The 16,687-nt window shown below is 49.1% G+C and overlaps 1 protein-coding gene across 1 annotated transcript; it reads right to left on the reverse strand.

The window, feature by feature from the left end:
- Positions 1–1,866: 1,866 nt before the first annotated feature.
- LOC147086478 (immunoglobulin lambda-1 light chain-like) lies at positions 1,867–6,253 on the reverse strand. Its single transcript, XM_085978577.1, has 3 exons — positions 6,127–6,253; positions 5,621–5,974; positions 1,867–2,530 (listed from the first exon to the last, which is right to left on the reverse strand). The coding sequence occupies exons 1-3, from the start codon at positions 6,173–6,175 to the stop codon at positions 2,202–2,204; spliced, it is 732 nt and encodes a 243-aa protein (XP_085834703.1). The 5' UTR covers positions 6,176–6,253; the 3' UTR covers positions 1,867–2,201.
- Between the last annotated feature and the right edge of the window lie 10,434 nt (positions 6,254–16,687).

A 16,687-nucleotide genomic window follows, 5' to 3' on the forward strand; every position in this document is an offset into this window, starting at 1 on the left:
GGATTCGATAAGGTAGAGAGAAACTATTTCCTCTGGTGGGGGGGAGTCCAGAACAACGGGGTGTAACCTTAAAATTAGAGCCAGGCCGTTCAGGGGTGATGTCAGGAAGCACTTCTTCACTCAATGGGTAGTGGAAATCCGGAACGCTCTCCCCCAAAAAACTGTTGAGGCTGGGGGTCAATTGCAAATTTCAAAACTGAGATCGATGGATTTTGTTGGGTATCGGTATTAAGGGTTACGGAGCCAAGACAGGTAGATGGAGTTGAGATACAGATCAGCCATGACCTAATTGCACGGCGGAACAGACTCGAGGGGCTGAATGGCCTCCTCCTGATCCTATGTAACAGGCTCCAGGGCCAGAATAGCCTCCTCCTTTTCCTATGTAACAGGCTCCAGGGGCTGAATGGCCTCTTCCTCTTCCTAAGATCCTAACTGGGAAAATAAGGTGCACGATTCCCTGCCTGAATTATGGGTTGTGTTGATTCTGAAGCACTCTCTTATGTAGCACTGTTATGCAGATTATCTCACTGAGCGTAACTGTACATGTACCGGTGGGAGGGGTGAGGTGGGAGGGGTACCGATTAGTAACGCTTATACTGAGCTCTCCCCCGGACTGAATTAAAATAGCGCCAAACCGCTTGCACCTGGGAAATACCAGGATGTCCACTCTCTGCTGGCTCCAGATCACATCTGGCTGAAGCGGACAATATTTGAAAACGAGGTGGCCGAGCTGGTCACCTGTACCTGAAGGTGGTCTCCATGTAGTGTTTTGGAACTTTTCACTAGGGAATCTTTTCCCCGGGAAAGCACTCTCTCTCTCTCTCTCTCTCTCGCCACAGACTCGCCACCCTCGCCCATTGATTCCACCCCCTTCCCGGTCTCAATCGACCCAGACTGTTCGCAATCTCAGGGGCCTATTCCACCCATATCTGAGTTCCCCGGCCCATGACCTGTCCATGTGAAAGGCCGCCTACTTTCAACTCGGTAACCTTTCCTGCCTTCCCCGCTACCTCAGTCCACCTGCCGGTAAACCCTCATCCAAGCCTTTGTTACCTCCTAACGTGACTTGTCCAATGCTCAGGACACCTCTACTTAAGACATTTGGTAATCTTGAGCTCATCCAAAACTCTTCTGCCCGTAGCCCATCCCACACAACTCCCACTCACTCACCATCCACGGTCTTGCTGAACTGCAGGGACTCCTCAATCCCCAAAGGTCCCCAATTTAAAATAGTCATCCCCTTGTTCAAATCCGTTCATGCCTAAGCCATTCCCGATCTCTGTAACCTCCTACATCACTATCTACCCCAGCTCTCTGTGCCCCCCGAATCTGGCATTAGAGAAGATAAAATCAAAGATTTACAAGGATGAAACACAATTGAGAGGTGATACCTATCAGGAAAGATGGAACAGTCTGGGGCTCTTTTCTCTAAGAAGCAGAAGGCTGAGGGGTGACCTGATAGAGGTATTTAAAATTAGGAAAGAGTTTGATGGGGTAGACAAAGAGAAGATGTTTCACTTGTGGAGAAGACCCAGAACTAAGGGCCATAAATATAAGATAGTCATTAATAAATCTAATGGGGAATTCTTTACCCAGAGAGTGGTGAGACTGTGGAACTCGCTACCACGGGGAATAGTTGAGGAGAATAGTATAGATACATTTAAGGGGAAGCGAGATAAACACACGAGGGAGAAGGGAATAGAGGGTTGTGCTGATAGTGGTAGATGAGGAAGAATGGGAGGAGTTTCGAGTGGAGCATAAACACAGGCATGGGCCAGTTGGGCTGAATGGCCTGCTTGTGCTGTACATTCTATGTAATCCACTCAATGTCCCTTTAAGTGCTGAGTAAAGACGGACCACTTTAAGCTCGTGGCAGCATTTCATGTTTATTAAGAGCTGTGTTACACAAGTTCCCAATCACAATACGGTCAGCGAATAAAGGGAAATTTGTCCCCATTCTACACAGACAGAAATTTTGCACACAAGGTATTGGGGACAGTTGTACAGAAAGTTCCATCTCACAAAGCTGGACAATCATTTCACTGACGTCTGATATTATTAAACATTCGGATCATTTGACAAAAACTGAAATTGCTACAGCGATTACATTGCAAAAAAAGGCAGATTGCACACATCGAATTATCTGTTTCATTACATAAAACACTAGCGAAAATCAAACTCCACTGCCAACTCGCACCGCCTCAGTCTGAACACGAGGAGGCGCTGATGGTTTTGAGAAGAGGCGAGCTCAGGGAGCCGTGGCTGACGCTGCAGGAATAGCTGGAGCCCTTGTTCCAGGCGGCGGCGGGGACTCTCAGGTAACTGCTCAGGCTGTAGGTTTGATCGCTGTCCGGGGACACGGCGCCTGTCGTCACCCCGCTGTCTGTCTCTTGGCCATCCACGCTCCAGCGGAGCCGCACCAAGCCCGGCTTAAAGCGACTCACCAGGCAGGACAGAGTGGCCGATCCCGAGCCGATTTCTTCCGAGGAGGGAGGGAGGAGAAGAACCGAGGGGCTTCGATCCTCGCTGCCTGTGTGTGGGGTGAGAGAAAATTCATTAATTTATGGAATCCGTCAGCAGTGGGACGCTCTGATCTGAAATCAAAGACGCCAAAAATCCCCGAACAAAATTCACTTTAAAATAAATTACTGATTAATACAGGAGTTCAATAAATTCTTCAATCTCTAATTCCTCTGCTCCTCTGACAATTCTGTTACCTACATTAAAAAACTGACTTGGTTCAAAATACTTCATTGGCTTTAAAGCGCTTTGGGACGTCCTGAGGTCGTGAAAGGAGCTTCTTAACAGCAAACACTTTCTTTCTTTATTTCTTTCACTCATTCTTTCTTTCTTTCTATCTATCTGGTAAAATAACAATAGAAAATGCTGGAAATACAGACCGGGTCAGTCAGCATGTGTGAGGTGGAAAGATCAGTAACTGACCAGTTCAGGTGCAGGTTACACCCCCGGAACCGCACTAACCTGTCTGTTCCCGTTACACACACTGACCGACCGGCCGTGTATTCCCAGCATATTCTGTTATTATTTAATTTCCTATAATTGCAGTTTTTTCCCTTTTTACTTGAATATAATAAAGCGTTTGATTGTCTTAAAATGCGGTCAGTGTTATCTTTAAAGAGGTGAATTCACGGGGCTGTGAGCCGCTTTTCACCGAGAGTCCACATATGTTCTGATATCGCAAACTGATGCAGCCCTTTCAAAGAGCCGCCACAGGCACGATGGGCCGAATGGCCTCCTTCTGTGCTGTATCATTAGATAAGAGACCGGAAGGTTTTTTTTACAATTCATATTTTATTTTACAATTCCGTGTTAGAAACTGATCGGCTTTCAATGTTGCAGCGATGATAATTGAGCCGGGTCTGTTACCGGGTATTGAAGAGCTCACTGAATAAAAAGAGGACATTGTACACGGGCTGGGAATTAATGTAGTGACTCTGTCTCACAATATTGTACATAGTTTACACAGAATTACACCGAATATACGGCACAGAAACAGGCCATTCGGCCCAACCAGTCCATGCCGGTGTTTATGATCCACTCGAGCCTCCTCCAATCCTTCCTGATCTAACTCTATCAGCCTAACCCTCTATTCCCTTCTCCCTCATGTGCTTAGCTAGCCTCCCCTTAAATGCATCTATACTATTCGCCTCAACCACTCCCTGTGGCAGCGAGTTCCACATTCTCACCACTCTCTGGGTAAAGGAGTTTCTCTTGAACTACCTATTGGATTTCTTGGTGACTATCTTATATTGATGGTCTTTAGTTTTGCTCTTCCCCACAAATGGAAACATTCTCTCTGTATCCACTCTATCAAAACCTTTCATCACTTTAAAGACCTCTATTCGGTCACCCCTCAGCCTTCTCTTTCCCCGGTTTGATGAAGGGTTTACACTGTTTGATATTTCTAGTGAAAGGGTGATCAAGGATTGTACAAGTTTCTCGCTACAGAGACAAGTAAGGACTCCTCCCCGCGCGGGTGAACTGATCTCTCTCTCGGCAGCCCAGTCTCGCTGGTCCCGGAGCGATCCGTTCAACACTGGGCGGCAGCGTGACCCGACAGATCAATCCAGGAGAATCGGCGCTATCCCCGGGGGACACTGGACAGGGAGAGTCAGTGGACACAGCCTGGGGGAGGGGAGAGGGTCAGCAGCGAGAGAATGAGATGGAGAGAAAGTTCCCTTCAACAAGCATCACCCAGTCTCACACACACACGGGGCTGGTCAGTAATTGTCACTGCGCCGCTCCATGTTAAAGCGCCGGTTCTGCTCTATAAACAGCGGGGAGATTGCGAATAATGAGCTCAGACAGATTAAATATCGGAGCAGGAAATTCAGAATAAAATCAGTCCCGGCAAACGACTACAATCCCGACTAGTCCCTGTGATGCTGGCGACAGGGAGTCGATGCAACCTGTTGTGTGCTGGGACAGCGGGCCTCGGGAGGGTCCTCTCTCTCTCCCAGCCCAGAGCCGGACACCCGACGGCTGCGGTCAGGGGGACAATACGCCACAGGAATAAAACCAGCAGCAACATTGAAAGTTGTAAATGACGGTAAATGGGTTGGGATTCCCCGGGGGCTCTCCAGCCGGCTCCGGGCAATCTTTAAAATCGAACGTTGCCCACTCTGGACAGTAGATATAATTCTACATACACTAAGAAATAAGAAATGCATGGCATAGAATCACACAGCACAGAAGGAGGCCATTCGGCCCATCGTGCCAGTGCCGGCTGTTTGAAAGAGCTCTCCAATCAGTCCCACTCCCCTGCTCTTTCCCCACAGCCCTGCAATAGTCTCCTGTTCAAGTCTCAGTGTAACATAGGGACATATTCAGTGTCCACTGTCAGAACCTCACAGTGTAGCTCACAGCTTTCTCTCTCTCTCTCTCTCTCTCTCTGTCTCTTGCCGCACCCGAATGATACCGGCGTTTAGAGGGTTAAATTACGAGGCCGGGGTGTTTAAAATGTGAAAAGGGATTCGATCAGGTAAACACAGAGAAACGATTTACTCCGGTCGGGGAATCAAGAACAAGGGGAGATCAACTTAAAAATAGAGCCGGGCCGTTTAGGAGGGAAGCTCTTTTTCACACAGGCTCGAGAGGCTGAATGGCCTCCTCTTGTCCCTCTGTCACTATTTTATCAATCAGTTCTCCTATGAGGACATGCAGCCCATCGTGCTTGTGCCGGCTCTTTGAATAGAGCTCTCCAATTATTCCCACTCCCTTGTTCTTTCCCCAAAGCCCTGCATTATTCTTTTCACGTATTTCTCCAATTCCCTTTTGAAAGTTACTATTGAATCTGCTTCCACCGCCCTTTCAGGCAGCGCGTTCCAGATCACAACAACTCGCTGCGTAAAAAGAACACTTCTCCTCATCTCCCCTATTGAATGGGAGCAGGAAATGGTGTCAAACTTCATTTCAGCGCAATATTATTCCCCGAGGCGCTTCAACAATTCCAATTCTGACCAGTTTAACATGTTTGGGATATAAATAGATCTAACGTCAAAATTGACAATGGAGATTTCTCTGGCGCCCGGGAATGAAAGCGACTGCAAATTAATAATAATTGAAACAATGTGAATGGTAGAATGAGAGAGTCACTTACTCTTTATACTCAGGGCGGTCCCCGGTCCGAAGATGAATCCCGAGTCCCACACAGCACAGTAATAGACGGCGGAGTCACCGGGCACCAGGGTTCCGATGGTCAGAATGTAACTTTTACTGGAGGCGTCTCTGGTAGGTTGGAAACGGTCCGTGAAGCCGGTGCCTCGCTTGATGGTGCCATCATGCTTGTGATAGATCACCCACACCGGAGCTTCCCCGGGTCGCTGTCGGTACCACCGCACGCTGTTTCTGCTCACATCCCAGTTCTGCGTCGCACACTGTAACCGGGCGGTCTGACCCGCGGAGACAGGATCGGATATTGGGGACTGATTGAGGACGGGAGCCGCCAGGACACCTTCAATAAAAGAAAAAAATCAACCCATTCAGAGACTTGGAACAAAGAGGACGTTAATGCTTCAATAAACACGGAGAGAAAACCGTCCGATTCTCGGTATTGAACCGATTTAGTTGCGGATAAACCCGTGACTAAAACCATCCGTCTCTCACCTGTTAAATGGATCAGCAGAGCCCACAGGAGATACATCGCTGGAGCCATTTCCTCCGGAGAAGCGCCAACAGCCGCCGTTCAAATTTCCGACTGAACCGTGCGCTGTTCCTGAAAACTCCGGGACCCCGTCCGGTTACAGTGTCTGCAAACCCGAGACTCCGGGTCTATTTATTACCCGGTATGCAAATGACTGGGAGGGGCCAGGAATTGGATGGAGTCAGATTATTATTTCGTTTTTTTTAAATCTGTTTTTGGCTGATTAAATTATTAAAATCTTAAACCTTTAATATAAAAATGTTTACTCTCCAATTGGAGTATCTGTTAAGCGAAAGTTCCAAGATTCCGAAGATTTTTGCGTTTAATGAATATTTAGTCTGTGTTCTACCCCAGAAAAATGAGGGGCGGATTGTAGAGATAGGAATCAGCTGATGCACTTCGGCCGGAATCGTTCTGATAACGCGCTGTTGCTCTCTGATATCCTGCATCAGATTTTAAAATAAACGTTTCCCCCTAAAATACATATTTCATGATAGACTGACGTCCTTTTCTCTAAATCAGCAGCAAGACAACCCTGGATTTGTCAATCCCTTTAAAATTGGTGTTACAATTGATAAATATGATTTGGGCTTCAGTCTGTAAATAAATTTCTGATGAGAATATTCCTGAGGCGGAGTAAAGAGTGAATTAGATGAATGAGAAAGAGGGGAAGAAAGCGGCATTTTACACCCTGCCCCGGATTAAAGAGAAGTTGTTCTATTATAGTCTGAGTCGCCCCCTTTAAAACTCAGGAGGGCAAATAAAACTCGGCACAATATTAATAAAATTACACCTTGCCTTTAATTTGCTGCGGGTCCGATTAATGCGCGCAGCTCCCGTTTTAAACCCTGTTTCAGTTGAATTATTAAGCGGCGGGGTCAGTTGTTTCTGGGGCTCTGTGGTGTTGAACACTTCCCCTGTTTGGAGTCAGTCCCTAACTCCCCACACTGAGTCTGGGTTCATGTTTTTAAAAGGCAGATTGAAACTGGTTGGTGTCAGTTACTTGAGGGCGAAAGAAACTGCAATAAATTGTTAAGAATTGGGTTGTCTCGAGATATTACCGTTAAAGGAATAATATTTTTGTTTAATAAATATCTGAACTGTGTATCTGTGAAGTTAGGTATTCCCCTGTTCCTTAGAAAATCACCCAGAGCGGCCGTAGGGATTCTCGCCCACGGGAGTAGCCGGCACTGAATTCGGGCGGGGATTGGTTCTCACCTGGACAAGGGGCTTTTCGGTGAAGCCCAGGTGCTTGGTTCTGTTTCTGCGCTTGAACTGATCACTGATTCCTCTGGTCTGTTAGAACTATAAAAGAGGCTTTGGAGCTGTGACTGGAGCTGCTCTCTCAACCTTGCACAGGGTCCAAGGGCTTTGTCACTGCTGACACCGACACGGCTGACTGGAAAACCAATCACAACGCAGCACTGGCCACACCGCGCACTGCACCTTGGGAACTGTAGTTCCACATTGGGCAATAGCCAAGATCAGCGTGTCTATTGACACCACTGTGCCAGCTCTACCTCACCACCACCTCTCTCGACCCCTCCACTCTCTCTAAATTGTCACACTGCTTGTCTGACATCCAGCACTGGATGAGCAGAAATTTCCTCCAACTAAATATTGGGAGGACCAAACTCTATTAATTCAGTAGGCCGAGTCTATTTAAGCAACGCGTGACAGCAAACAGTCTAAAGGGTCTATTTAAAAAGAGCATTTAAAAAACTACAGCAAACAGAACTCATGACCGGAAGTGAGCAACTTCGCCTGATAAAAGCTGGGTGATTTCTCCAGTATAATGCAGTGAGTCGAGGATACTTAGAGAATACAAATTATGTGTGTAAAAAATTACTGTTACATAATTAAGTGTTACCCAGAGGAGCTGTTAATTTTTTAATGGTATTTATCATCATGTGGCAGAACCACTGAATGACTCTGGCTAACTGTATATAATTCTCTTTAACGATGTTCTAACACCAGCCTAAACCTGTTAGGCATTACTGTGTTTTGTATATAGAGTTTGCATGTACGGGGCGTGGCCCCTTAAGAGCGCGGGAAAATGCGATGATGTCACGTTGCAAACCACGGGACTGCACAGGCAGTCCTCGTGGCATCTCCATTGAGTAAAGACCTGTTTGATTGTTCTCTTGTGTCGATCTCCGTTATTCGTACGAATACGTTAGTTCCTACATTGGTGATCCCGTTTTTGTGAAATTTTTCACAAAAGAAGAGCACAGCATGGAAGCAAACGCCGTTTTGCTGAAGCTACCACAGTTCTGGGAGCAGCAAGCGCCCTCGTGGTGTATTCAGGTCGAGGCCCAGTTCGCCCTGAGGAGCATCGATGCAGATCAGACCAAGTATCTTTATGCGGTCTCCACACTCGACAGCTCTACCGCCTCTCGGATTGTCAGCCTCCTCGAAAAACCCCCAACAGAGCGCAAGTATGAAACCCTAAAAGCGCGGTTACTGCAGGTTTTCGGGCTCACAAAATCAGAGCGCACCCGTCGATTACTCGCTATGCCCGGGCTCAGGGACTACAAGACTTCAGAGTTGATGAGCCAAATGCTCACACTCCTGGGCTCAGAATGGGAATGTTTCCTCAGCCAACTGCCTGAACAGGTACAAGCTGCCCTGGCCAGATCTGAAGTTGAAGACTGCGCAACACTCGCTGCGGAGGCTGATAAAATTTTCACTTTAACTCGGCAGTACTGTGCCGCCACAAGGCACGCATCCCCCGCAGACACCACCCCAGCTCATCGGCCTGCTGGTCTGTCTTTCTACCACGTGCAGTTCAGCGCAAAGGCGAAGCGTTGCCGCCCTTCCTGCAGTTTTCCCAAAAAAATACAACAACTGACACTGCGACCACCGAGGAAAGGGTCTAACGGGCACCCCGCGGCCACGATGGCGATCAGCAATGCGGGAAAATTGCTGTTCATTACCGATACGCTCTCTGGTCGTCTTTTTCTGTGCGACACCAGAGCGCAGTGCAGCATTTTACCTGGGTCCGCCCTCGACGTGCACACAGGGAATCATGGCCCCACCCTTGAAGCGGCCAATGGCAGAGCAATTCGGACCTTTGGCAGACAGCAAGTGGAGGTGTGCCTTGGGGGGCAACGTTTTCACTGGGATTTTGTTACGGCCAAAGTTTCCCAGCCCCTCCCTGGCACAGATTTCCTGTGCGCCAACAGCCTCCTGGTCGACGTCAGGAACCGGCGGCTCATCAACGCAGCAACTTTTAATTCACTTCCATGTTACCGTAGTAACACTATGTCACGCACCATCTCCTGTGCGTTCCCGACTCCTGATGAGTTCGCTCGCCTGCTCGGCGAATTGCCCGACATGACAAGACCCACGTTCTCCTCCACAGCCACAAAACATGGGGTGGAACACCACATCACCACCAACGGCCCCCCGGTCTACGCGTGGGCCCGGCACCTGGAACCTGGCAAGCTGGCAGTTGCAAATGCAGAGTTCGCAACCATGGAATGGTTAGGGATTATTCGCCGGTCGAAAGTCCCTGGCCTTCACCCCTCCATATCGTCCCGAAGCCTGGTGGTGGATGGCGGCCATGTGGTGACTATTGATGCCTAAATGACGCCACCACTCCCGATCGGTACCCAATCCCCCATATCCAGGATTTCTCTGCCCATTTGGCAGGGAACACCGTGTTCTCTAAAGTCGACCTCGTCCGGGGCTACCACCAGGTCCCAGTTCATCCACAAGACGTCCAGAAGACCGCAGTCATCATCTCATTCGGCCTCTTTGAGTTTTTACGAATGCCGTTTGGGTTAAAGAACGTCGCCCAGGCTTTACAACGCCTGATGGACTCCGTGCTGCGGGACCTCAAGTTCCTCTTTGTTTACCTGGATGACATTCTAATTGCCAGTCCTACTAAGGAAGAACATATCTGTCACCTACGCACCCTTTTTCGACGCCTCAGCCAACACGGCCTGATTATCAACCCGGCCAAGTGTCAGTTTGGCCTGCACCAAATTGACTTCCTGGGGCATCGCATCACCTCAGAGGGAGCGGTTCCTTTACCTTCAAAGGTAGAGGCGGTGACATCCTTTCCATGCCCGCAGAACATAAAGGCCCTGCAGGAATTCCAAGGCATGGTAAACTTTTACAACCGTTTCATGCCTAAGGCAGCACTACTCATGCAGCACCTGTACGAGGCCCTCAAGGGCAAGACTGGCAAGAACCCGGTAGACTGGACGGATGACATGGCCCGAGCGTTCGCCGACACCAAAAGCACCTTAGCCAACGTGACTATGCTAGCGCACCTGCTGCCGGGAGTCACCATCGCCCTCACCACTGACGCGTCGGACTACGCAGTCAGTGCCGTGCAACAGCAGTGGGTGAACGGGACGTGGCAGCCGTTGGCATTCTTCAGCCATCAACTATGGCAGAACGAGAGAGCATACAGCATGTTCGACCGGGAGTTGCTCGCCCTTTTTCTGGCCATCCGCCATTTTCAGTTCCTTCTGGAAGTATGTCATTTCACCGCCTTTGTGGACCATAAGCCGCTGACCTTTGCAATGTCCAAGACCGCCGAACTGTGGTCAGCCCAACAGCAGCGTCAACTGACCTACATATCTGAATTCACCACGGAAATACGGCACATGGCCAGTAAGGACAACCTGGTGGCAGACTGCCTCTCCCGCGCGTTCGTCAATACGGTTCATTTGGGCATCGACTACGCCCTCATGGCAGCGGACCAAGCCTCAGACCCGGAAGTCCAAGTTTACAGAACGGCCCTCACTGGCCTCCAGTTGGCTGACGTCAAGTTCCATTCAGCAGGTACCACGCTGTTGTGTGACGTCTCCATACAGGATCCTCGCCCTGTCATGCCAGTCATCTGGCGCCGCAAAGCGTTCAATGCCATACATGGGTTGTCACACCCTGGAATGAAGGCCTCTCAGAAACTGATGTCAGCGAAATTTGTATGGCATGGCATGCATAAAGATGTCCGCGACTATGGGCCAACACCTGCGTGGTCTGCCAAAAGGCCAAGGTACAGCGCCACATCAAAGCTCCGTTGGCCACCTTCACAGTTACGGAGCGACGTTTTGACCATGTCAACGTGGACCTGGTAGGAACACTCCCATCCTCCCATGGTTTTTCACACATCCTGACCATGCTTGACCGCACCACCAGATGGCCAGAGGTGGTCCACCTGTCATCCACTACTTCGGCGGACGTGGCCAGGGCATTCATTTCCTCCTGGATCGCCCGCTTCGGAGTGCCCGCAGATATTTCGTCGGACAGGGGACCGCAGTTTTCCTCCGAACTCTGGAATGCAGTGGCCCAAGGACTCAGTGTCAAATTACACCACACCACAGCCTACCACCAACAGGCGAATGGCCTCTGTGAACGCTTCCACTGCTCAATGAAAGCTGCCCTGAGGGCCAGCCTCCAGGATGCTGGATGGGCAGACAAGCTACCGTGGGTCCTGTTGGGCCTTCGCACGGCCCCCAAAGAAGACCTTCACTCTTCATCAGCGGAACTCGTGTATGGTCAGCCGCTGTGAGTCCCAGGGGACTTCCTACCAACATCGATGGTGCACTGGTCCACGTCTGCCCAGCTTGCTAATCACCAAGAGGCGGCCAGACGTTTCGCAATGGTGCCCACTTCGCACCACGGGCTGCAGAGGTCACACTTTCCCACGGAGCTTCACAAGGCTGAATACATTATTATTCGCCATGATGCACATAGGGATCCGCGCAAGGCCCCATATACCGGTCCCTTCCATGTGTTGGAAGCAGGGAACAAAACCTTCACGGTAGATGTCGGTGGTAAACCGGGCCACATTTCGGTCGACCGCTTAAAGCCAGCACATTTGGACCTCGACCACCCCGTCGAGACAGCACAACTGCCAAGACAGGGTTGGCCACCCAACGTCGTTAAGACAGACCAAGTGCGACCGCCAGCCAGACCGCCAGCCGCCCTGCAGCCTCTGCCTCGAGAGCACAGGAGTCATTCTGACAGGCTCGTCAGACCCCCTCACCATTTGACTTTGTCCATTAAAGCGAATTCTGGGGGGGCGCAAGTGGAAGAACCACTGAATGACTCTGGCTAACTGTATATAATTCTCTTTAACGATGTTCTAACAGCAGCCTAAACCTGTACCATTGTGTTAGGCATTACTGTGTTTTGAAAATAGAGTTTGCATGTACAGGGCGTGGCCCCTTTAAGAGCGCAGGAAAACACCGGCAAACGCGAAGACGTCACATCACAAACCACGATACTGCCCAGGCAGTCCTCGTGGCAACTCCATTGAGTAAAGACATGTTTGATTGTTCTCTTGTGTCGATCTCCGTTATTCGTAGGAGTTCGTTAATTCCTACAATACTGCCGAATGCCATAATACAGCTGAACACATTTCATCGACTTATATAGAAGTAAATTGTGCAGGAGAACTGTAGCACTGGGGAACTGGGCATGTACTAAATCATCACAATCGGAGATTAATATGGAAAAATGGAATCCTGAAGAGTTATTAATTATTACTAGTAAAGTGCGCCTTTCTAGAAACATGTTGACAGCGTTTATGGCTCCATTTCAGTTAGTAAAGGGGGTGCAGGAACAGAGAGACCTGGGGTTCAGGCACACCCATCTTTGAAGGTGGCAGGACAAGTTGCGAAGGCTGTTAAAATAGAGGTATAGATGACAAAACAAGGGGGTTATGCTAAACACTGTTTAGGCCTCAGCTGGACTATTGTGTTCAATTCTGGGCCTCACACTTTAAGATGGATGTGAAGACCTTGTACAGGGTGCAGAGGAGATTTACTAGAATGGCACCAGGGATAAGGGACTTCACTTATGTGGAAAAACTGGAATTGTTATCCTTAGAGCAGGGAGCGATAAAGGGAGATTTCGATGCTGGGTTTCCTGAGCACTGGGAAACCCGGCTCGCAGCTGGTAAATTCAAGTCAGGCTCCCAACTGCATTGTGGGAGCCTGATTTAAATATTATACTGAGGTTTCCCGCCTGAGAGCTTAAATATGGCGGCAAGAGCTTATGCAGTGGGTTCAGGTGGTGTTACCTCATTTTTATATGTATCCCCCCACCCTCTCCCACCCATCTTATTCCCACCCATTCCCACAATACAGTTCCCAGGTCCTATTGGGTTCAGGAATAAATTGCGAGCTCAATAAAATAATCTAAGAGCAATATATGTAGGTTACAGAGCACCAGCAAACAGTTATTTTTATACAGCGCCGCTAATGTAGTAAAACGTCCCAAGGTGCTTCACAGGAGCGATTATCAAACAACATTTGACACCGAGCCACATAAGGAGATATTAGGACAGGTGCACAAAAGCTTGGCCAAAGAGATAGGCTTGAAGAAATTCCTTAAAGTTGAAGAGAGAGGCGGAGAGGTTTAGGGAAGGGCTTGGGACAGATTGGAATCCACGCAGTTTCACTCCCAACAACTAAAATATGAAATGTTCAGAAATGTGCGGGGGAATCGAGCAGCTGGAGCACTTTAAGTGACAGGAGTGTCATTCCACCGGATTCACACCTCCCGGATTGTCCTTTCGCTTTGGAGTCAATGCCAGATCTTTGCTTACCTGGGTGGGTCCGGTGTGAGCGGTGGCCATGGCGGGTCGCGACCCGGCTGATGGTTCCATCCCGCTGTGGATAATGAACTTACCTTAATGGGGCCTATTAAGCCCGCCCAGCGCGTTACCCGGCCCAATGAGATGGAGCGGGTCTGCTGACGTCATTCATGGCGCGTTTTGAGCCAGGATCTTTAAAGGGACCATGGCCACATTACATTTGAAGTTTAAACTTTAACTTAATGCTGTCGGTGCGCTAAGGCGTCTACAGGGGAGATGACAGTGGTGTCCTGACCTCGCTTTCAACCCGCCACCGCGTGCCTTTCCCCAATGTCGGGCCTGTCAGCGCTGATCAGTCCCAACAGTCTGTGGCAGGGGAGGCAAGTCAGTCATTATGCGCTCACCTTTAGAAATTAACAGCTCGCTAATGGGATCCACGCAGCTCGAGTATCACAACTCGTTAGCTGAGCGGGAATTGAATGGTCATGGAATCATCTCATTGCTTGACATCTAGAAATGTGCCATAAAAGCTCCCAACTCACAGCTGTTCACTTTCCAGGCTAAAAAGCTGTTGCTTACTGCATTTGGAAGGCAGGTTGAGCTTTAAGCAGGTTGCAAGTGTTTGGAGCAAACTCTCTATCCAGCATCACCTCATTGGAACAACCTCTCACACCACTGACAGATTCCTTCTCTCATCTGAAGTTCAACTGCCATCTATTCCATCAGCATGGGTATGGTTTATACTCTCTCACCTTGGTCCTCAGAATCTGAGCATGCTCAGCTGCAACACCAGCATCACCAGGCACACCAGCAGCCCCAACAACAACACCAACCGTCTCTGCAATCATTGCAGCACAGGACAGAGGCCATTAACACCCAACCACATTGCTGCCCAGGACGCCAGGGATGGCCTCACCATGGCCGAACTTACTACACTTGACGCTCCACACCCATATGGCTGCCACATGATGCGCCAGGTTGGCACCACACCACACCAACAACGTAAAGCATCCCTACAATGCCCAAGCCATTCCTTTCTCACTCATCAGCATTGCAGGCATGGGGGTACGTTTATGTTTCACCATTCACTGCAACTCACTAAGCCATTTTCAAAGCTGCACACCAATCCGTCGAAGAATGGAAAGTGTTAGAAAAAGATTTGTATGTCTGACAGCACATTAACAGAAATTTCAAATGAAATTGGCTAAAACACACAAGTTCCTACCCTTGTGTGTTGTTACTTGGTGTCATTGGACTAGGATGAGGCTGAGTGTGAGGGTTGGCTATTGAGATGTGGAAGTGAGAATGTAGATAGGGAGGGATGGGTGGAGGTGCAAGGTAAGTTGGTGTGCGTAAGGCTGTGCAGGAGTAGGACAGAAGACAGAGTGATGGGGATGTGATGAGTGGCACAGCAGGGTGAGGTTGAGTGTGGCTTTGCACTAAACTTTCGTGTTCTACTGAGATCATTGAAAGGTTTGCGCCACTGAAGCCTGGTCCTTTTGACGATATCCCTGCTTGTGTCCTCCTGTGCAATGTGCAATCAGGCCGCGTTGTTCTCCTGGTGTGGTCTCTTTGGAAGGGAAAATAACCTCCCTACGTGCTGTGGAGGGAGTCATGGGAGAGCCTGCGTGCAGCAGTGCACCTCTGTGAAGTGCTTGTCAATGTTTGCAGCTCTTCAATGCTGCAGAACACGAACAGCACAAATGTCAAAGTAAATTTGCACATGGTCCCTTTAAGAAAACCGGCTGATGACGCGCCAGCAAATGACGTCATCAGACCCACTTACTTCAATTGGCTGGATTACCCCAAAAAACGGGATTAACAAGCCCAATCAGGATCAAGTCATGTCGGAGGGCGGGATTGAGCCAGCAGCGAGGCCGCAACCCGCCAACGACCTCGCCCGCCACGGACCCGCCCAGTTAGGGGAAATCTCGGTTTAAGTGTCTCCACAGGGAGTCTTTGACACAGACCTACTATACTGCGTGGGAAATGTTCATATTTTACTCTTTTGCTGCCCCTCGTGTAGTTCATGCTATCGTCCAGTTCCCCGTTCACAGCCCAGCCCAAAGAAACTGAAGATATGTTCATTATCTGTACTTTTCCGACCAGGATGATGTCCCCTTTCAATACTTGATTGAGCAACAGAACCAGACTGAGTTTTAGCAATCTCTATCATAATCTACTCCCAGAATGATGCGTGGCGCTCTTTAATGGATGGCCTGCAATGGATCAATTTCGCTTTTGAAGCTAGGGCACCAAAGTGACACGTGTGGTCTCAGCACCGATCTACAGAAGCTGAAGGTTTGGAAATCAAACAGCCACGTGATGTGTGGTGTCAGAATAATCCTTACCCTTCACTTTAATATATGCTGGTGGATTCAAGAGATAGAGTTATAATCTTTATTTATTAGTACACTTATAGAAACTTAGCACCTCCTGTTCTATCAGAATGACATCAATTGTACTCACAAGCACAGCTATTTAATTATGCAAGGTAAGCACGGTGATTGTACGTCAGCACGTTCATCGTACGTGCGGTTATTATGTACACACGCAGGGTTAATATAGAGTCATAGTGTCATAACCGAACAGAAGGAGGCCATTCGGCCCATCGAGTCCATGCCGGCTCTCTGTAGAGCGATCCAGTCATTCCCATTCCCCCGCTCTATCCCCGTAGGCCTGCAAGTTTATTTCTCTCAAGTGCCTATCCAATCTCCCGTTGAAAACATTGAGTGTGTCCGCTTCCACCACTTTCGTCGGCAGCGAGTTCCAGGTCCTCACCACTCGCTGCGTAAAACAGTTTTTCTCACAAGCCCCCTGAATTTCTTGCCAAAACCTTAAAGTTGTGTCCCCTATGTAAGCTCGTTGGTGCCCACGCATGCTACTCGCACCCTCACCTCCCCCACCACCCTTGCACATGCTCATTGGTGACACTCTCTGTCCAGTGTTCTCTGGACATTTCACAG

The sequence above is a fragment of the Somniosus microcephalus genome, unplaced genomic scaffold (assembly GCF_052327205.1).
Source record: "Somniosus microcephalus isolate GS21.2 unplaced genomic scaffold, FLI_Smic_1.0 unresolved_chr7, whole genome shotgun sequence".
NCBI lineage: Eukaryota > Metazoa > Chordata > Chondrichthyes > Squaliformes > Somniosidae > Somniosus > Somniosus microcephalus.

Coding starts and splice junctions, on each gene's coding strand:
- LOC147086478 (XM_085978577.1), bottom strand. CDS start 6,175: ATGGCTCCAGCGATGTATCTCCTGTGGGCTCTGCTGATCCATTTAACA. Junction 5,975..6,126: donor TCTGCTGATCCATTTAACAG/GTGAGAGACGGA, acceptor CTTTTATTGAAG/GTGTCCTGGCGGCTCCCGTC. Junction 2,531..5,620: donor GACCGCCCTGAGTATAAAGA/GTAAGTGACTCT, acceptor CCCCACACACAG/GCAGCGAGGATCGAAGCCCC.